We start from the raw sequence: 22,308 nt of genomic DNA, 5'->3' as shown, positions 1-22,308 counted from the left end.
TGAACATTTACCAAGTGTTCCCATATGCAGACTCTGACCTGGTGAGCTGCTGAGTGAACATCATGGCCAGGATTACGGCCGTATGTACGATGTTTGGGCCAAAGCTAGACAACGAAAGAGCATGAGCAGGGGAGGGGCGGAGAGAGAGAGAGGGAGACACAGAATCCGAAGCAGGCGCCAGGCTCCGAGCTGTCAGCAGAGCCTGACGTGGGGCTGGAACTCGTGAACCGTGAGATCATGACCTGAGCCGAAGTCGGAGGCTCAACCGACTGAGCCACCCAGGCGCCCCCAGATGTTTTCATCTACATCCCCATCATAGGCGCCCAGGTCACTGTTGGCCATGGGGTAAGGGCTCAACAAATGTCCATGAAAGGACCTGAGCTGAGTCGTGAGCACAATGCCCTGCGGGGAAGGAAGGGAGAACAGAGCAGGCACATCAGGGCCGATAAATAACTGGGATTTCATGTCCCTTGTCAAGAAGAAGAGGATGTGAGAACATTGCCAGGAGTGTTCCAATACGGGCCAGGGACCGTGTGGATTAAAAAACAAGGAAAGAGGAACCCACAGTGTTTAGAGAGGTCAAAATACTTTCCCATGGTTACAGCTAGGACGTGTCAGAGTTGCCAACACTCGTAGCAATGGTTCACGGGGCTAACATTTTTGAAATCGAAGGTTCAGTGTTATTTACGGCTTTCATCAACCAGACTGACTATGGGCACGCTGAATCATTGCTCATGTTTGCATTCGTTTGATGCACACTTATTGCAGGGTAGATTAATGCTGTAGGGGATGCACCATCGGACAGGTGGAATGGGAAAAGTTCTCCATGACTCACCGACTCTACGTTTAGGCAGTGAGTTGCCACATAAGCGACTCAACGACTAAGTGGCTAAGAGGACAGTAAAAGAGAGAGAAGACTTCCGGTCGAGATGGTCACTTCCTGGACCAGGTGGCATTTACACTGGGCATTAGAAAACACACAGTTCATCATCTCTGTAAATGTTTGTTTTGCCTTTCATGTGAACTGGCTCCCTCCCTTTCCCCCACACCCACACTCCGAGACCATGCCCACTCTCTGTGGTCAGCTATGGCCTTGCAAACCGGGGCACTTATTGGCCATTTAGATCTGCATCTATCTTGTTTCCAAAGAAGTCAGACTTAACGAGGGCTGGCAAATTCTGAGAATCGGGACAGGATGAACCTCCGTTACCTCCTAGGCTGGTAATCAGAACACTGGGCTGAATGCTGTGGGGTATGTGTCCTGCTCAACTGTGTCCTTGAATCAATTTGGACTAATTTAACCCCCAGGCGGACTCTGCACATGTCCTTTTCAGGAATTTAATCTTGGCTGTGATGTACCGCTCATATTGGTCATTAGTCTGGTTCTAACAAGACCATTTGGGACAAATTGGATCGGGCAGCACGCTTAAGTCAGGTGCACCTGCTTATGTGATTTCTTCTGCCTGTGTTCCTCTAGGCTAACCAGAGGAAAAGCGGGGAGAGGAAGGTGATTTCATTTTAGGAGAATATTTATGAAGTGAGAAAGAGGTTCAGTGAGGGAACCAGGCCTTTCCCTTGCTCTCTTTCTTTTGTCCAATTATTGAATGTCCTGCTCTTTCTGTCAACAATCAGTAGAGACTTGAAGGGGAGTCTTTTATTTTCAGAACATCACACCCACTGTAGTGAATTAAGATGCAGAAAGCCTTATGGTAAAAATGTAGGTATGAAATAACATATACATAGGAAAAGTTCTCAGTAGGGGGGTAATAGAGAAGAGCCAAAAGGAGTTACGACCTCTAGAAAGCAGGTCCTTTTCTGGTTAGAAATAAAACGAGGCAGCAAAACATAGGGACATACTTGCCATCCCTTTTTCATGATTTCTCTTTCCTGAGCTCCTTTACACTAACCAGAAGAAAATGGGAGGAAGGAAGGCTGTTCACATCTTAAAAATAAATTTCCGAGGGATTAGTGTGGTGTTCTTGATCTGTGACACCTGTGTTCTTAGCCAGGAAAAAGAGAAACCACCTAAGATCGTTTCACCAGGTTTGTTATTCTTATTTTTGGCATGTTTAATCTTCAAATAGTAAAAACAGAAAACATTATGGATAATTGAATAATTAAGACCCCAAATCTGCCCATATTCCATGATGAAAAGTAAAGAAGTGAAGGAGGGGCACTTGTGGGGCTCCGTCGGTTAAGCATCTGACTCTCGGTTTCGATTTAGGTCGTGGTCTTGCAGTTCGTGAGTTCAAGCCTCACGTCGGGCTCTGTGCTGACAGTGCAGAGCCTGCTTGGGATTCTCTCCCTCTCCCTCTCTCTCTCTGCCCTTCCCCCATTCGCTCTCTATGTCTCTCTCCAAATGAATAAATAAACTTAAAAAAAAATGAAGTGAAGGAAATACAGCACATTAGCCAAAAAAATCTACTGCCATATTGGACTCCCTACGTAAATAAAGTGTATCTATATAGCAAAGCCTGGGCAGCAAAATGAAGAGTGGAATTAGCAAGTGTCTTATCAAGCTCAGCTGCTAATCTTAATACTTGAAACCCCAAGATAATATTAAAAAAAAAAAAAAAACAGAAGCAGGCTCAGTCCTGGACTGTCTGAACAGTAGATTAAAAATAGTGAAGAGCTAAGGAAGTTCCAATTTAGGAAAAATACCTTCACTGGCCTTGCTATTCTAAAAAATGCCTTGTTACTTTCTTTTGATTTGACGAGGAAGGACTCCCATCACAGTGCAGGAGCGAGAGCAGGGGAGCCCTGGGGAGAGCACAGTCAGCCATATTTCCCAGACTGCACCAGCCGGACTTGACACAATCCTGCGGGGAGAGGGGAATTAGTGGTTATAATGAAATAGCTGCAGGGTTGCTGCATATATAAATGTTAAAATAAAAACAGCCCAAGGGGAAATTATATGTTAGCTATCACCTTCTCCTTTTGAGTCAGCATCTGGAGCGTTTATGGACAACATTCCTAGTCACGATGTAGACCACTTTTCTTCTCAGGAGGAAATCTTGCAAAAATCACTATCTGTCCTAACAGGGCAGGAAAAATGCACCCAGGTTTTTAAAAACGTAGACATACTCTGATCCCATTTCCCGTGTGAGGCAGCATTACACCTTTCGTCTTCCAGCCTTAATGATGGCAATGGGATGTGGATGTGGAATCAAATGCTCTTTGCTGATTAAATTATGTGGTTAAAGTGAAGCATTGGGGAGGCAGAAAACATGAGTTCAATCCCTATAACGGGGCCATTGGATTTTGTTCTGTTGCATTCGGGCCACAAAGGGCACAATTGGAGGTACTGTCATCGGATATACGAGAATATCAAGACACAGCTTCATGATGAATGATGAATGGACTTTACTTCCAAAAAGAGGCAGACCTAAACAAATTGCTCAAAAAGAGATGAAAATACACTATACAGATGAGGGACAGCAAACCCAGCCCACCAAACCCAATTGCTAGAAAGAAAATAACTCACACTCCCTTGTCCTGAGGATGGGTCACTGGTTGTAGCTTTTCTGCGAAAAGCAGATCCAGGACATGTGGTTAGTACCCTTCTCATGGCGGTCACCTTTTTTTTTTTTCTCCCCCTTAATTCTTGATGAAGACCCCCGCTGGATGAGGCTCTGCAATGGCGTGACTCCCTGGACAAGATCCTGCAGAACAACTGTAAGTTGGAATTGTCTTTTATCAAAGGTCAGGGGAGGGAACAGAGGCAAAAATCGCCTTTGTGTTGCTGGTGTCCTTCTCCAATTTTGACACTTCTTCAATTTTTCGTTTTTTCTTTTATTTATTTATTTTGTTAATTCTTGAGAGAGAGAGAGAGAGAGAAAGACAGAGCACAAGCTGGGGAAGGGCAGAGACAGAGGGAGAGAAAGAATCCGAAGCAGGCTCCGGGCTCTGAGCTGTCAGCACGGAGCCCGATGTGGGGCTGGAACCCAGGTACTGAGAGATCATGACCTGAGCCAATGTCAGATGCCTAACCAACAGAGCCACCCAGGTGCCCGCTTCAATTTTTCCATGTGGACTCAACAAGGGAAGGATGCCCAAGGAGTGTGGTTACCCAGATCACAAGAAGACAAAGTTCTACTGTACTGTGAGAGAATGTGAAAAGAAAGTGGCTTGAGGACTCATGATCGCAGATTATTTTCCCATCTATCCTACTTATTCTTATGAGCCAGAGCAAGTGGCTTGACCTGTGTGTTTCTCAATATTTTTTTAAAGTTTTTTAAACGTTTATTTATTTTTGAGAGACACAGACAGAGCACGAGTGGGGGGAGGGGCAGAGAGAGAGGGAGACACAGAATCGGAAGCAGGCTCCAGGCTCCGAGCTGTCAGCACAGCCCGACACGGGACTCGAACCCACGAACCATGAGATCATGACCTGAGCCAAAGTTGGACCCTTAACCGATGGAGCCGCCCAGGCGCCCCTCAATATTTTCATCAGTAAAAGAGAGACACTGCCCTTTCCATCTTAGCCTCATCATGGCTTGGTAAGGACTGGTTACAACAGCATGAAGAACAGTGGATTAGGAACCAAGATCGGGTAGGTACGTCCTAGTCCAAGCTGCTATTGACGGCTCTGGTGGCCTGACATGCGTTGTTATCTCCCACAGCCTTAGTTTCCTCTTCTGGTGCTTGCCTTCCTTCAAGACACGACAGAAGTGCCAGCAAGAACCCGTTCCCACGCTAATACCAACAGAGCACTGCTTGCCTCTCCCCTAATCCAAATCCTTACTGATCCTCAAGGCCTGCGGTATCGAGGTTAAGGTTCCCCATGATAACAAGATGGCTGGTCTGCAGTCAAACTGAGGTCTTCTTCCTCCCCCTTATGGGATTTCTACATGTAATCCCTGTGGCCGGAATACTTTGTATTCCCATCTCTGTCTGTTGAAATACTTCCTCTCCTATGAAAGCAGATCTGAATGCTGACTGCCTAGTCTTCCTTGGCCATCCAGAATGATTTATCCTCCCTCTGAGCTTCCAGAGAACCTGTCTGCACATCTTTTCTGCTGCTTGATACTACCTACTGAGTACTTCTTCACTGCTGTCTCCCTCCGATGATAGATTATAAACTCAGGGACAGCCAAGGCTTAGCCTTTTGATCTGAACAACTTCCCAATAAGAAGTGCACGATATGGGGAGAATAAGTATTTATGGAATAGTTCATTTTAAGAATATGATTCAATTTAACGTATCCAACGTGTATTTCTTCATCTTTGCCCCAAGAATGGCATATGAAACTGTTGGATGCTTTGCAAAAATAAGAATTTAAAAAATGCTTCTTGCAGGTGCATCATTATTAATAAGCACAGCATAGATAACAAAGAACATATGTTGAATCGTGTATGAAAAATTTTTTATGGCTCAGTTGGCTACGTTTCTGACTCTTCGTTTTGGCTCAGGTCACGCTCTCACGTTTCATGGATTCGAGCCCCGCGTGGGGCTCTGCACTGACAGTGGGGTCCTGCTGGGGATTCTCTCTCTCCTTCTCCCTCTGCCCCTTCCCCACTCGCACATGCGCACGCGCTCTCTCTCTCTCTCAAAGTAAATAAATAAACCTAAAAAAAATTATGTCTTGTTTTGAGTAGGGCAAGCTTCTGCTTACCTGATGTAGAATCATTACCTCTTTGTAACTTTCTTAATCTTATCCACTTTGATTCTCTTTTTATCTCTTCGGCTAAACAGAATACCATGCCCTGACACATATAAAGTGTTCAGTAAATGTTTGTTAACCTAACGGGTGAATGAGTTCATTCATTTTGCTTCTTGGATCCAGAAATTCCACGAGGTTGATTAAGAGAAAAATATTTATGTTTCTCAATTGACTTATTTATTGTCTTACACAATGGTTTTGGGGCCAATTGCAACCAGACAGATGGTATATTGCTACATTAAGAATACTAAGTACCCTGGGTCCAGGTATTTATTGCTAATGTCAAGAAACCTGAGAATTAGCAGACCTATTTTCATGTTTACAAAACCATGAAGGAGAAGGATATATATTTGTGTGCCCATATCCAATCCTTTTCAGTCCCGCTAATCCTTAGGGGCACGTGTTCATATATTTCAGGCTTTTAGGGACGGGGAGCTATTTGGTATAAGAAAGATAGGGGCAGAAGTTAAATCAGAGGCAATTAGTGTTAACACCTTAGCATTTGTTGAGGGTCTGAAGCCTTTCAGCTTGAGGCCTGAGACTCACAGTAATATTTGCTACTTCTCAGTGGAGAGAATATACATTCACGTCAGTGTTGTGTAAATATGTATATATAATATTCACATTTTACTTAATTATATACGTTTCAAAATTACATATGCATATAGATGTGTTACACAGTATGTATCTGTGTATACGTGTGTGTACGTATAATCTTAAGTTCTACGTAATTATCCTCCTAAGTAATTAACGTTTTTCTGTAAATGTGTTTTGTCACTTCTGTTTTTTCGTTTTTTTAATGTGTGTGTGTGAGAGAGAGAGAGAGGGAGAGAGCAGGGGAGGGGGGCAGAGGGAGAGAGAGAAAGAATCTTGAGCAGGCTCCATGCTTAGTGCAGAGCCCATCTCGGGGCTCGATCCCACAACCCTGAGATCATGACCAGAGCCGAAACCAAGAGTCGGAGGCTCAACCAACTGAGCCACCCAGGCGCCCCAGGAATTAACATTTGAAGACTGGGGAAATTAATTTCCCCTAGTGATAAATGGAAAAGCACTTGATAACCATTCAGGTCAAAATTCTTCCTTTGAAAGGGTCTTTCTTTATATTCAAAGAAGCTCAGGTGAAAAAGAGAGGTTCTGGTATGAATATAGAGATCTTGCAGAAAGAGTGGAGACCCATGCCCTAAAGGGAGGGGGGTGCCATTAGTAAATAAGACTGCCTCTCTCTCGAAGTTTATTCCTCTGCCCTTACTCTCCGTGTCTCTCTCTTCCTCTTTATTTTTCCATTCCACCCTCTCCCCCAGCTTCTCTCTATGGCTCCCCTTTTTGCTCTGTGTGTCCCTCTTGCCATGTTGTCTCTGCCCTCCACTTCTCGCTGTCTCGTTCTCCCCAGAGAAGGACTAACAGAACACCAGGCACCAGAAACCTGAAGAGACGTTTGACCTATTCTCCCGAACACCCGCTGTTGTGCCTCGTGAATAACTTTAAGCCAAACTTCAGCAACTCAGCTCTCAGGAAATGTTATTTGAATCTACTAAAACTCATGGTCTGGGATCAGAAATAGCTAACATTAGCTGTGAATGATGCAAAATAGGTAACCAAGAAAGATACGTTTGAGAAATCTATGCGTTTGAAACGCCACAATCTCTGCTTGCATGTTTGATTGGATAAACTAAACCATTTCACCTCGAGGAGTGGCATCTTCGTTGATTTACAGAGAACATTTGGCATTCTGTTCTGCTCATGCAGGAGGTTGCCTCACAATTGATATAGTTCCCCAGTATTCCTTAAATCCACATTTTTCTTGAGCGGAAATGAAGTCAATTGGTACCTAACCTCTTAAAAATTAGACAATTAAGGTGCTATTCAATCTTTCCCAACTAACAAGCTTTCTCTTGCTTTTCCTCATTTAAGAAATCATTTTTAAGACTCCAGTGTATTTAACTCTGTTTTGACAGTACGTCAATTTCTTACCTGTTTTGTGTTCAACTCTGCAGGTGATGACACCTGTATTCATTAGGTCTGTGGGACAAATGACCAGTGTGCTGCTCATTAAACACAAACACGGATTGCACGCGGAAGTCTAAATAAAACAGTGACATTAGGGGCACCTGGGTGGCTCAGTCCGTTAAGCGTCTGATTCTTGGTTTCGGCTCAGGTCGTGATCTCACGGTTCATGCGTTCGAGCTCTGCATCGGGCTCCATGCTGACAGTGCAGAGCCTGCTTGGGATTCTCTCTCTCTCTCTCTCTGTCCCTCCTCTGCTCACTCTTTTATCTCTCGCTCTCTCTGAAAATAAATAAACTTAAAATGAAATAAAAAAAAAAAGACCGTGACATTAAATTCCTCCACCTGACTGTCTTTAAGAGCCAAGGAAGGGGGCGCCTGGGTGGCTCAGTTGGTTAAGCCTTGACTTCAGCTCAGGTCATGATCTCGCGGCTCGTGAATTCGAGCCCTGTGTTCTGTGCTGACAGCTCAGAGCCCGGACCCTGCTTTGGATTCTGTGTCTCCCTCTCTCTCTCTGCCCCTCTCATACTCTGTCTCTCTCTCTCTCTCAAAAATAAAAAACACACATTAAAAAAAAATTCTTTTAAAAAAGAGCCAAGGAAGAATGAAACACAATCCAGTAGCAGCGGGAAAGTTTATATGCGAATTCTTTTTTTCCCAGGAGCTCCAAAAGGTCAGAGCATTTCCTGAGACACCCTTGAGATTTGGACTTGTCCGTGGGGAATGGAACAGCCCAGATCTAGCCTTCTCTCTCTCTCTGTGTCTCTTTTCCCTATCTTTGCCTTCTCCTCCTGCTTCTCTCTCTTTGGTTTCCAATATTCTCCTTCCTTTTTTGTCTGGCTCATCTATGCCCTCCTCTGACTCACTGGCAACCACAAATTCCTTCAAAGCAATAATAATAATAGTATCAGCAATAGGTTACTTGTACTGTTTGTTCACGTGTTGGGCGTTGCCCAATGCGCTTTGCATGTAGTGCTTTATTTAAGGAGCGTAATAATTTTAGGGCTTCGATATGATAACAATTTCTACTTTTCAGAAAAGGAAAGTGAGGTTAGGTAATGTGCTCATGAAATAAAACACTACCGTGGTAGATTTATTTTTCTTTTAGCTCTCTGTCCTTCGGCTCTGCGATGTGGGAGGAATGGCGTCCCTTAGTGGGTCTTATTTGGCTCAGCGTCTGTCTATTCGATGTGAGGCACAGATGTGAGGTGGGCGGGAAGGAGAGGCGAAGGTACATGAAACTCAGACCTTGAACGCGAAGCCTGAACGGCCTCCTGGAGAAGACAGGCATGTCAGGGAACAGCAGCAACAAAAGGATAAAGAAAGCTCTTCTCCCATCACCATCCAAAAATCTTCAAGAGCAAGGAGAAGGCAGTGTACCTCCCGTCTGAGGCAACCTGGGAGCTGGCTTTTGAATGATGGCAAACACTGATTTTAAATTAGGCATGAATACAAATGATGAAAGACAGTACTTCCTGAGCTCTCATTATGTTCGACACCAGGTAAGAGCTTGACGTGAATTGCTGAGTCCTTACAACAACCTTATCACGTGGGTTCACGTGGGTTCCATGATTATATCCGTGTAACAGAGGAGGCAGTTGAGGCTCAGAGAAGGTGGGTCACTTGCCCCAGTTACCGAATAGTGACATTTCTGAGTGGTGATGTGGTGAAACAGGACCCACCCGAGGGTACCTTGACTCCAGAGCCCGTGCTCGGAACCGGCAAGCTATGTAATGATACCTGTCACCTATCCACTCATGACATTCCACCATTTTTCCTCTAGGAGGGGAGATTTATTCTAATCTCCCCCCTTTAATATTTTTTTAATATTTATTTATTTTTGAGAGACAGAGAGACAGAGCATGAGTGGGGGAGAGGCAGAGAGAGAGGGAGACACAGAATCCAAAGCAGGCTCCAGGCTCCGAGCGGTCAGCACAGAGCCCGACGTGGGGCTCAAACCCCTAAACCGTAAGACCCTGACCTGAGCTGAAGTCGGACGCTTAACCGACTGAGCCACCCAGGCGCCCCTCGCCCTTAATAGTTTTCCTTTATATACCCAACTGACTTGGATTTGTCTCACACTCCTTTTATTTTCCAAGTGGTTTTAGAGCTGGCTTCATTTCGTCCTTTGGTAGGGCTGCTACGTTCTTTTGCTTAGATGTCAAAAGTGACACCATTCCTTAGGGCCAGCTCTGGGGCCGTAATGTCGGTCAAAACCCAGACTGTTCCCACAAGACCGGCGAGCAGGAGGTTTCCTCTGCTTCCTAGTAGGGGATGCCCGAAGAGGTGTGTTGAGAAGTATCCTGGGGTTCTGTGCAGGCTCAGCAGGGGAGGACGCAGGGATTTCTCAGGGATGTGTGCTGAGGGCCCCGTGCGGTGGGTGTGGAGTGCGAGGGCAGTGGTGTGGGCCAGAGATGATGTGTGCGTTACTTGAAGACTAGACAAGTTTCTCCTGGAGTCTCTTTGGCTCTGACCCAAGAGGACTTCCTCAGGGCTGATGGGAATTGAACAGAGAGTCAAGGAATGGCCCACTGGAAAACCAGAGGCGAAGGAGGAGAAGGTATCTGGGGAATGATTTGAAGGTCCTACTAAGGGGCCATCCAGAGAATTCTCAAAAGCCAGGTGAGAGAAAGAATAGCTTTAAGCATCTCCCCGGACAATAGAGTGAGTTTAAAGCCGGTTATGAGTCTCTGATCAAAGTGTGTGCATTGATAAAAAGCCCTGAAATAGTGTTGTAGAATTCAGTGAGAGTGATAAAACCAGTGCCCAGGAAATGGACTGACTTCACTGGAAAGTTATTTTCCGAGCTCAGCCCCCGGATGCCTGGAAAATGTTAATATTGTTCTGGAGTCCTGGCGTGCGTCCTCAGGTCATAAATACCAATGCTTGGGAGGACTGGGATTTTATCTGTATCTTTTATAAAGACTTGGAATGGGTGATTCAGAGAGACAGATAGGTTGTGGGGACAGGGGCCTGATGAGAATACAATGGCCACAGACTTAATTCTGTGAAGTTATAGTTTCCTCCAAAGTCTTGCATGGGTGTTCATAAGACTTCACTCCTGCTATCATTTCCCGGCCCCTAGAAAGTCCTGGGCGTTTTTCCATTTCAACAGAGGCTACCTGACACATTTTGTTTAAGAAACAGTGAAAACTTTAACTATGACAGAGAGAGAGCTCTAGGCTTTATTTCTTCTTTCAGCATATATGGTGACTCCTGTGTCACTAAATTATAACAAATGGTGCTAGAAATAGAGTGCAAAATATGGAAAGGGAGAGAAGAAAAACACACCCGATTTTATCTAGATATGTGTTACCAAATGGTTTTACAGTAACTCTCCTAGCGAGGTCTCCAGAGCAAATTGTTCATCATGCCTACCATTGCTCCCAGCTTATTTTTAGATGTCGATCAATAAAAAAGGAAAAAGTCTGGGGCACCTGGGTGGCTCAGTCGCTTAAGCATCCAACTCTTGGTTTTGGCTCGTGTCATGATCTCCCGGTTCGGGAGTTCGAGCTTCGTGTCGGGCTCCGCGCTGACAGTGTGGAGCCTGCTTGGGATTCTCTTTCCCCCTCTCTCTTTTCCCCTCCCCTGCTCATGTTCTCTCTTTCTCTCTCTGTGTCTCAGAATAAGTAAATAAATTACAAAAAAAATCTTAGGTGAAGTATAAAAAGAGGGGACTAAAATGCAAAGTGTTTTTGTTTGCATCTAGAAATTGCTGAGGACTCTAATCCAAGTTACTTATCACCTAACCACTCTGTTTCTTTAGAATTGAATGTGGCTGCAGGGGATGGTAAGGGGCGTGCAGACAATAAAAATGTATTGAAGGTAAATTGACAAAAATAGACAACTATGTATCCTGGTTTAATCGGCACCCGTGCTGGGTGCGTGTTCTATGAAATCAGTGAATTCCCACGTATCACCCCCTATGGAGGGTAGGGAGGAAAAAGAAACACAGCATCAGGCCTAAGAGCTTCTCATATACACATTTGTAACAGACGAATGTATGCATATATATTACATGGATGGATACCTATTTTGAAACAAGCTGGAGTCCACATGAGCAACAGCACACCGAAAACACAGTAGTTGTAATTATATTAAAGCTAACGTGTTTTAAAAAACTGACGTATTGGGGCACCTGGGTGGCTCAGGAGGTTGAGCGTTGACTCTTGATTTCAGCTCAGGTCACGATCCTCAGGGTCATGGGATCGAGCCCTGCATCGGGCTCTGCACTGAGTGTGGAATCTGCTTAGGATTCTCTCTCTCTCTTTCCCTCTGCCCCCGCCCCCCTCAAAAATAAATACAATGAAAAAAAAAAACCCACTGACGTATGATTGACAGGCATGGTAACTCCTCGGCGGGTGGTAACTTCATTCAGTCCCTTCCTGCCTGTCTTCAGGTCTCAAACAGAACGTCCCTTTCTCATGGGGCTTTCCGCCAACTTAAAATAAAGTTAAGTCCCTCCTGTTACTCCGTTACTGTCTTTCATATGGTTTTTCCTTTTTTGTGTGTCAATGTTTCTTGCGTCTCTTCACTTTCTTCCTACTTCCCCCAGAATCTGGAAGCTCCATTAGGGCAGGAACCTTGACAGCTTTACCTACCGTTGTGACTTATCGTACTGCCTGGAGTCTAATAACGGCCCAAAAATCATCGATAGAAAGAAAAAAAAAAGAATTGTCATGCACACGATAATCAACGTCAGTATTACAGTGCCAAATCAGGTTCCAAATGTATCTTTTTCCTTTTTGTGATTGAAGAGTATCCAGAGTGGCGTTAGTGTTCCTAATATTCCTAGATGGTCTTACAGGTAAACCTTTGTCACCAAAGGCAGGTTCCTGGATTTGAATCCTGCCTCTGCCACCGACCAGCTGGTTACCTAAGAGCAAGTTACTTGATCTCTCTTTTATTTTTTTTTTTTTCATTTTTTAAATGTTTATTTATTCTTGTGTGGGTGGGTGGGAGACGGGCAGAGAGAGAGGCAGACACAGACTCCGAAGCAGGCTCCAGGCTCTGAGCCGTCAGCACGAAGCCCGACCAGGGGCTCGAACTCACGAGCGTGAGACCACGACCCGAGCCGAAGTCGGACGCTCAACCGACTGAGCCACCCAGGCGCCCCTTGATCTCTCTCATGTCATTTTGTAAACATAGGACACGAATAGCACCTGCCTCATGGTTCATAAGGGGAGTAAGTGAGAGTTAATACGTGTAAGGTTCTTACATGAGTGACAGAAATATGTAGTAAATAAATCCAGGCCATACGGCAGGATACAGTGTTGGTAAGCAAGCGGGCAGATTTATAATTTATAGTTTACAATTTTATAGTTTACAAATTTATAATTTACAATCTATTTTGGATAAACTTCTAAAAAATGTATGGATAATGTGAAGGACGCATGTATTTATCCATCCAACCAAACTTTCCCCTGGCTAGATGGGCTTGCCAGCTTCAAAAGTTTCCTGAAGTCTGAATTCAGTGAGGAAAACCTCGAGTTCTGGCTGGCCTGTGAGGACTACAAGAAGATCAAGTCCCCTGCCAAGATGGCTGAGAAGGCGAAGAAAATTTATGAAGAATTCATCCAAACGGAGGCTCCTAAAGAGGTAGGTCTTGATGGGTGAGTGAGGGTGGTCACCGTGGGCTGAGCTGCACGTCAGGGAGGATGGGAACCCCGCCCCGGGCTCATGGGCGGTGGTCAGCAAACATTTGTGAGGCGAATGGATGCGGACATTCCAATCCCAGGCCTTCCTCCGCGTGTGACTTCGGACGGGTTCTCCTATCCTCGGTACCCTTCGCTGTAAACATCTCACGTACGTGTATGTGTGTGTGTACCTAGAGCATGCTTCAATGTTTATTTATTTGGGGGGGGGGCGGGGGAGGGGCAGAGAGAAAGGGAGACAGAGAGAATCCCAAGCAGGCTCCGTGCTGTCAGCGCAGAGCCCGACTCGGGGCTCCATCCCACAAACTGTGAGATCAGGACGTGAGCCAAAACCAAGAGTCGGACGCTTAGCCGACTGAGCCACCCAGGCGCCCCTGGCACTAAGATTTTATTTTTTTTTTTATTTATTTTTTTTTTTTTTTAATTTTTTTTTTCAACGTTTATTTATTTTTGGGACAGAGAGAGACAGAGCATGAACGGGGGAGGGGCAGAGAGAGAGGGAGACACAGAATCGTAAACAGGCTCCAGGCTCTGAGCCATCAGCCCAGAGCCCGACGCGGGGCTCGAACTCACGGACCGCGAGATCGTGACCTGGCTGAAGTCGGACGCTTAACCGACTGCGCCACCCAGGCGCCCCGGCACTAAGATTTTAAAAAGAGAAATGGCCACGCGTAGTTGAATGCGTGGATGATGTGGACATTGCCGATTGTCAGGCGATCATACCTGGTTACCGTAATCGTATTTTCCTGGCTCAGCAAACATGTGAATCTGTATCAGAACGATTCATTAGAGGGGGCCTGCGCACATAAAAGTAATAAAACCAGTAGAGGCTGCACGTCGCTGGATACAATGTGTTAGAGAGAAGTAAAGGCATCCCTTCTTTTAAACATTAAGACTAGGAGAGCGTTTTATACTTTTTTGAAATTCAACCATTCTGTGTAGGGTTGCCTACCTAGCTCAGTATATATTCACGGTGAGAGAGGAAGAAGCATTGCTTTAGTGTGGCAAGAGGAATAAAACGAGGGGCGCCTGGGTGTCCCAGTTAGTTAAGCCTCTGACTTCGGCTCAGGTCGTGATCTCGCAGTTTGGGAGTTTGAGCCCTGGTGTTAGGCTCTGTGCTGACAGCTCAGAGCCTGGAGCCTGCTGCGGGTTCTGTGTCTCCCTCTCTCTTTGCCACTCCCCTGCTCATTCTCTCTCTCTGAATACAAATAAACACTAAAAAAAAAACAAAAACATCGGACTCTCAATTTTGACTCCGGTCATGATCTCACAGTTTGTGGGTTCGAGCTCCGCATCGGGCTCCATGCTCACAGTGTAGAGCCTGCTTGGGATTCTCTCTCTCTCTCTCTCTCTCTCTCTCTGCCCCTCTCCTGATCGCACTCCCTCTCTCAAAATAAGTAAACATTTTTTTAATTAAAAAAAAGAAGAAGAAAAGCCTGGGAACAGAGAGGTATACATTACAGCGTCGCCTCCATCCTGTCCCTCCTGAGCGTTAGCGGGCATGTAACTTGACCTCACCGGGCTGGGGTCCCCACATGCAGAGTCAGGCCCTGGACCTCAGCTCTGAGGCTGTGCTGCATCGTTTCCTCCTGCAGAAAGCACTCCGGCCCCTCTCACCATGGAAAATCTTATCACAGTCTCAACTCCTTTTATCTTGGAGCTTGGGGCCCAGCTCACGCCCGCTGTCCGGCCCATCCTGGCCTGGCACTCTCTGCCAGGCCTTTGTCCCTGACTCTGCCTGCAGCCACACCCACATCCTCTGAGCGCAGAGAGCTTTTCCGGTGTCGAGGACCTCTAGCAGCCCAGGAGCGATCTAGGACGTTTTGCGACGCTCCAATTCAGAACCACTGGCCAATTTGGATTCTGTTTCTTTCTCTTACAGCCAGGTAGCTTAAGGGTCCTTAAAGCCCACGAGATGATGAGCAGCGAATCCTCCCAAGTCACACTCAGGCAGGCCCGTGCAGGGCTGTGCCCTGCACAGTCCGGGGGACCATCCACCTGGCACCTGGCCCCTAATACGAACGGTGTCCCCCCGGGGACTTGGGCGATGTGTCGCTAACTGCACGCAGGACATCAAGCCGCGACGCCTTCCAAGGCTGCAGTCTATTAGTGAAGGGTGACACTGCCTGGCTTTTTAATCTTGTCTCTCCCACTCGTGACCTGGAGCGAATGCCTCGCATTCTGCCCCTCGGTCGTAAGATGGACATGTGGGCGTCCCGCTCAGAGCGGCGAGGTTCAACGGGAGCCTCGACCCAGAGCCCGTAAGACTAACGTTCCCGGCCAAGAGCCTGTGTAGACGAAGCGCCCGATGAACACTAGCCGCTATTCTTATCATTTGTCTGTCAAAAACACTGTTGCCTGGTTTGTTCCGGGAAAGACCCCATTTCCTCGCTCTTCCAGATCCGTAAAAAAAGCTTCTGGATCGGGTCAGAATTCCCTTCTCCTCTTCCCTGTCTCCATCAGGCGTGAAAGCACATGTGGCCGAAGGAAGGTTGAGGGATGAGGTGTCAGGACACGCGGATTCAAACTCTGAGTCTCTGACTCATATGCACGCCTTAGCTCGGTGCCCTGGAGAAAGCCACTTAAGCTTTGCCTACACATGTTCTTGGGGTTCTTGTGAGGATCAAAAGCCTTAAGCACAGTAGCTGCCGGTGGAATTCCGACACGTGCGTTATTTGGATCTTAATCCGACTCGTGCATTTTTTAGAGTATCTCTTGCTTCACCCCACTGCCTATAAAACAGAAATGACATTTCTTCTCACTTCTTAGGAGCCCCTTCCCCTCATGAGTTTATTGGTGACCAATTCCTGTCCCTCCCCACCCCCCCAACCCCCCATCAAATCCTGCCACCTGGGCTGACTCGTGACCCTGTTTCCCGGCCCGCAGGTGAATATCGATCACTTCACGAAGGACATCACAACGAAGAACCTGGTGGAACCGTCCCCGAGCAGCTTCGATGTGGCCCAGAAAAGAATCTATGCCCTGATGGAAAAGGATTCACTGCCTCGCTTTGTGCGCTCGGAGTTTTATCAGGAATTAATCAAGTAGTAATTTAGCCGGGCTGTGTGGATCATCCAGTGAGTTATTTCCTCTGTAATAACCCTGCATTTTCCAGCAATCTAATCTACATTAGCTTCCCATGGCTGCTTCATTCGAAGATACCCAAACAGGGGAAAATCCCGGGTGGCATTGTTGACTCTTTTTGTGCACATTATTTTGGATGTTTATCTAGTGACTGAATGCCTTCCTCTCCTGTTTTCTTCTTCCTGCCCCATTCTTAAGGATGTTGTTGTCAACGCTAATCACAGTCATAGGAAAATTCTGCTTATGGCAAGGAAACATAAGAAAAGAATATGATACCGTAGATATGGTTTAGGTAACGGATCTCTATCCACCCAGATTGGTACGAAAAAGAATGTGGATGTGGAAAGACCGATTTCAAATGAGATCCATTGATCTCATTTGTTGTTTTCATTCTGACCCAGGGGGAATTATCCCTCCATTTCTGACCTTGGTTACTAAAAGGTGGTAAGAATTTTATGAGGCAGCCATTATTTGATTTCTAAGCAAAGACATTACTTAAAATATCAATCTTCCCTTTAGAGCCTCTTTGCATTGGCTGGAGATCACTAGCCAGAGATATAACCATAAATATGTTATGTTTATACAAAGTCAAGCTGAACACAATCCATATTGGTTCTTTCCTTGTACCTCTCTCATACCCCCCACCAAGTTACCAAATCTTGTATTAAATCAACAACCTGACAATGGAGTGTTTAATAAATGTGTATATATACATATGCATCTAAGTACGTAGGCCCAAAGTTTCCATTTTCAAATTATTTTAAGTCCCTGTGAGTATAAAATTCCAAACTTTGCAACTCCACTCACGTAAAATACAACAGATGCCGTCCAGCGCGATTTCTCTTACCGCCACATCAGGAGAGCTATCCACTAAAATGGGAAAACTTTGTCAGGCCTACAAATGGCTAATTACCCTATGATGCCATCTGTTTATTTAGGGAATGGCGATTATCTTCAAAAGATCAAATTATCTTTAGAAAAATTAATTCGACTGTGGACGCCTTCTGAGATAGCATTCCGAAGGACCCCACATTTTGCGAAATAATGTGATTTTTTACCAACTCCATCTCTCCCTGCCCTGTTTTGCTGCCCATGTTAGTGGGTTGTACTCGTCTTCAAAGTGCACATTTATATCGTAACGTGACTTGCACACAGCTGATCGATAGGCCGTGGTATTTTTTTAGTAGTTTTAAACTTTTAATTCCGTCTTTCGTTATTATAAGTCTCACTAGATTTTTTTCTTTTCTCTAGTAGATTTAAGTAATGATTTACATAATTTAGTAATAAGGAGAATCAAGCTAAACTATATTTGAAGCTAACCAGGAAGAGGATATTGAGTTAATTTGAAAAGAACTTGTTAAGGATTAATAAAATTCTGAAGTGTTTAAGGAGAAGATTACATTTAGTCTTGTATTTACTCCTTTTATTTCCCTTTCTCTTCCACACACTCCTAGTTTTCCATGTTTGTAGCCTGTTTATTCAATTACTTCCTGAGAATATCATTACCATATCCTTCAGGCAAACACTGGCTGTTTTTGTTGGCTTTTCTCTAATTTTGCTATTTCAAAGGATACCATGCACTTCTGAATACTTGCTATTTATCTCACATTCTGAAAGTGGGCTGGACTAAGTGGGTCCACTGTCAACAGTTGCCAGTGTGGTAAGAGTCCACTTATAGGTGTAGACATTGCTCACTGCAGAGAAGCTTGTCATAAGCAGTCGACAGCTCTCACCGTGAGCATGGAGACATCCTCGCCATGTGCGTTTGTGTAGAAGTGACAGGCGACTCAGATCAAAAATTCCTGGTACTGCCTTCCTCAGCATCCATCTACACTGTCCAGATTAGCATAAAATCTCCAGCCCTTGAGTTTCTCATGCAGCTAGAAAGGGTAAGAACGCAAGGATCTAGGGGAGTTACTGTCCTTGAATGCCAAAACATTTTTCAGAAAAATGTTCGTTGAATTAAAAATTCAAAATTTTTGATTCGCATTATTTGAAAGAGCCAAATGGTTGCAAACGCTCAGAGAATCTACTAGATGTTACAGAGCTCACCCAGATGGTTGATGTTGCACAGACCCAGATCAACTGGATTCACAAACTGCACGCCCTCTGGCGGTGGGGAGGACTTGTCTGTGGACGGTAAAAGGGAGGCCTTCACCTTTCCATAGGCTGAACTCAGGAGGCAGAGGGCAGAAAAAGCACCATGAGGGCAGGGCTGTGAAGGAAAATAAAAATGAATGCTTCCCAGCCAAACAACGACCTGTAAGAGAGACATCTGTATATACTCTTTTAAATTTAAAGTAGTATACACACACAATAGAAACTATTCTAACATATGAAATGAAAAAATTGAAGGGAAAGCAAGTATCACAGCCCCAAATGAGAAAAGCAAACATATCAAAATTGCCCTAAAAAAGTTCTTTGAAATCTTTGAAAAGGGTTTTTAAACTTAGACAAAAGAAAATTAAAAAAAAAAAAAACCCACAGTGTTACTGGAAGTTTCCATGGTAACACAAAGAAAATAACATTCGTTTAATTCTGGGAACTTAGAAAAACTGGGATGATCCTTCCAGGAAAATAAAAACCTGTGTAATGTCTGTGTCTCACTGCCTCCCCCTCCTCCCCCCTCCTCCTCACTTTTTCTTGAGTAAATTGCTGGGAAAGCGTGAAACTTAATGCAGGAGTCCGGTGGTGCTTCGGTTCTCCGTCCCTTGTGAAAATGTAGCTACAGTTGTAAGTGATCTGGGATGTACAGAGGTAGCGGAACCAAATTGTGGTCAATGCGAAGAGGCAGCTACGCCTCTCCTTCTTGAAGGAAACCTAAGATGAGGCCAGGGAATAGCCCACAACCTAACTTTCTCTGCCTGGGTTTGATACAGTTTGGGCTTGGTGTCAGATTACGGTCCCAACTGGACCAGAATAAAGACATAGACTGTTGATTCTAGAGGAAATTAGGAGGCTGTGTTTATCTACCAAAGCAGTACTTGTTCACGCAAGCGACCCCCTGCACACACACACACACACACACACCCTTGCCTTCTCCTGGCTAGACCTTCTGAAATGCAGAACTGAGACATTTCAATCACTGTGCTTTCACATCAATAGCATCAATTGTATGGAAATGTTCTGTGCCTCACCCCCCACACCCAGGGAGGGTGGGGGAGGGACTCCAGTGCTCTAGCAAATGAGCTCTCTGCTCTCCTCTCCGTAGATTTCAGTTTTTCGTGCCTCATGAGAAAAAATTGGTGAAAGGAACTGTTTTTATTTTTATCCTCTACAAATATGTAGCTTTGCTTGGCTGCTGTGTGCTCTCTCTCTACTCGCTTTGGGTAGGATGGCGTTACCAACTGCCTCCCAAAGAATAACAAGTGTTTGGAATGTTTGGAAGTTTCCATAAAACCTTGAGCATCAGCAGATCAACCGATCCACCAGCAATAATTCTCTGCCAGGGCTTTGTCATCTGTCCCATCACAGATTAGATAATAAAAAGTGTTTAAAGGGAAATTCTCTATTTCAGGGAAAAGGTTTTTTTTATCCCTGAAATCATTCCCTCCAGCAATCCAAACATTTCCTGTTTCAGGGAATTTAGCAAGTCTGGGAGATAAAGGCCCAGGAGAAAAAAAGGGAGAGAGGGCAGAGGGCTGCGGTGAAGCAATAAGTGCCCAGGCCTATAAAGTTAATCCATTTCCTAGGAAACATTTAAGAATAGCTCCTCCTGACCAAAACCAAACCATTTCTTTCTGTCATCAACACGATTTGCGGAAAGGCATTTCTTGACTCACAGTGCAGCTCAATGAGAAACTTCCTCTTAAAATCCTAGGGAGTCTCACAGAGCGCCTGGGTGGCTCAGTCCGTTGAGTTTCCGACTCGGACTCAGGTCATGATCTCATGGTTTGTGGGTTTGAGCCCCGCATGGGATTCTGCGTCTCCCTCTCTCTCTCTGCCCCTCCCCCGCTCATACTCGCGTGCTCTCTCTCTCTTTCTCAAAAATAAATAAATATTAAAAGAAATTTTAAAACAATAAAATCAAATCCGAGGCAGTCTTGATTAGAGGGAAGAATCAATATGGTGGATCTGCTGTCCCCACTTGGCTCACCTGCGCCAGGGAGCAGAGAGTGGAGAACCGGGTTTCTAACATCCAAACGTCTAAACCCAAGAGCCAGGCAACTCTATGTAGGTTCCAGACGTGAGGTCTTCACTACAGCCCGACTGGATCGTCATTACACTTCTCTGGTTGTCTGGTCTCCTCATTCTATGAGACAAGTATGTACCTAATGGTTTTCTTGGAGGAGGCCGAACTGCTGCTTGTGTCAAACATACTTTCATGCAAATGGGGCATCTGGTAGACCAGAGTAATTGATACCCAAAGAAAGGCTTTCCCCAGCCTCAATGAGCCATCCTGGAACTGAAAAGATTCTTCCAACTGAGGGGACATTTGCAGCTTTGAATGGAGACTCAGAGCAGAGAGTGAAGGGGGGAAAAAATCTTTGGAATATTATCCTCACCTCACAGCTGAATAACAATAATAATCTTCTTATCTGATTTTTCTAGTAGAGAAGATACGCATCAAACTTTTTCATATCCGGTTTAAGAAGCCTCTTGCAAGGTACTAGTTGTCTCCTGAGGTATTTTCCCTCCCCACCTCACACCTATACCTTCCCTTCTTCTCTACCCCCCCCCCCCCGTAAGAGGAAACATTTAAAATAGGTGAGTGTAACCACAATCTTGTAATAACCGATATGTTAAAAGCATTTAATTTCCTGTCTAAGGAAATGTGTGAGCAAAGGGATATGCTGAGAAATTTTCCAATGGAGGGAAATTATCTGGATCATTTTTTGCCAAAAGTTATATATATATATATATATATATATATATATATATATATATCATATAGTATCAGGGCATGGGAGAACTGAATTTTTAAAAATTGCTGGAGCTTACAACTCATCTCCAGGAGAGACAGAGAGGAGGAGAAATGAAAGGCTGGAAATGCATCTGTCAGCATTTATCCCATAGGTTTTTCATGTAGAAACGGTTGTGTTTATCTTCTGATTTTGTATGCAATATGTTGTGTACTATGCGACTCACACTTCTTGATAAATAAAGCACCCAATATGTGTCTGTAACCATGATCACATACATTTTATTAAACATATATCTGTATCACAACCTCCTGTGAGTCCTTCTTGACTCCTGCGTACATTTGCTGTGAACCTGCCCCTTAAGATAGGCTTCTTTGTTCACTATCCTCCTGACACCAGGTGAGTACTCCTCCCATTGGGATGATCCTTATCCAAACGAGCATCGATTCTAATATAGCCTGCCAGCAAAACTCAGAAAGGGAGATACAAAGTGACCCAGCCTCATGCACTCCGTTGACCACTTTCCCTTGCATTCGAATGACAACTTCTTGACCTTGCTGTTCACTGTTAGAACAAAGCCCATGATACCGTTTGGATCCTGCAGTTTGGGGTGAGTATCATCATTCCTTTCTCCCCTTGCACTCGTGAAAGAGCTGAGATCCCAGTGCCTTCGCAAGCAGCTCAAGTCTATGACCTTAGACTTGGTGCTCGGATGGTGTACCAAGGCTTAAATTAATCAACTAGAGGGATGGGGACTGGGGAATGGGGAAAGTTTGCGTACAGAAAGAAGCATAAATGGGAGAAGATTTGCAGGGAGAGACAATGATGAGAATCCGTGTGTGTGGGAATGAGAGGGATTGGGAGAGAAACTGAAGAGAATGTCTGTCCTGGTCTCTGACAGTTTCCTCGGTCTCCTTCCAAGTCCCCACGAAGCCTAACTCCATTTACTGTAGATGCAATGGCCCCGAGTCATTTCATTACCACCTAATCTCCTCTTTAATTATCTGGGATGCATTTCTGGGAGTTTCCATCAAGAAGTATTA

General features: G+C 45.0%; 1 protein-coding gene and 1 long non-coding RNA gene across 2 annotated transcripts in view; both read left to right on the top strand.

Moving 5' to 3' along the window:
* RGS5 (regulator of G protein signaling 5) overlaps positions 1-21,572 on the top strand; it is a 52,603-nt gene extending 31,031 nt beyond the window's left edge. The window contains exons 3-5 of the mRNA XM_086694337.1: positions 3,614-3,675; positions 13,097-13,263; positions 16,206-21,572. Coding sequence (XP_086550463.1) covers positions 3,614-3,675; positions 13,097-13,263; positions 16,206-16,367 — 391 coding nt within the window. The 3' untranslated portion in view covers positions 16,368-21,572. The remainder of the gene's footprint in view (positions 1-3,613; positions 3,676-13,096; positions 13,264-16,205) is intronic.
* LOC147572441 (uncharacterized) lies at positions 3,686-12,339 on the top strand. The gene is made up of 2 exons (XR_015246280.1): positions 3,686-9,167; positions 12,221-12,339. It is a non-coding gene; the product is annotated as an uncharacterized LOC147572441 (long non-coding RNA).
* Positions 21,573-22,308: the final 736 nt, after the last annotated feature.

Source organism: Puma concolor, chromosome E4 (genome assembly GCF_028749965.1).
Source record: "Puma concolor isolate L17-30 chromosome E4, mPumCon1.1.hap2, whole genome shotgun sequence".
NCBI lineage: Eukaryota > Metazoa > Chordata > Mammalia > Carnivora > Felidae > Puma > Puma concolor.
Note: the sequence above shows the minus strand (reverse complement) of the source record. Positions and strands in the feature narration are given on the sequence as shown.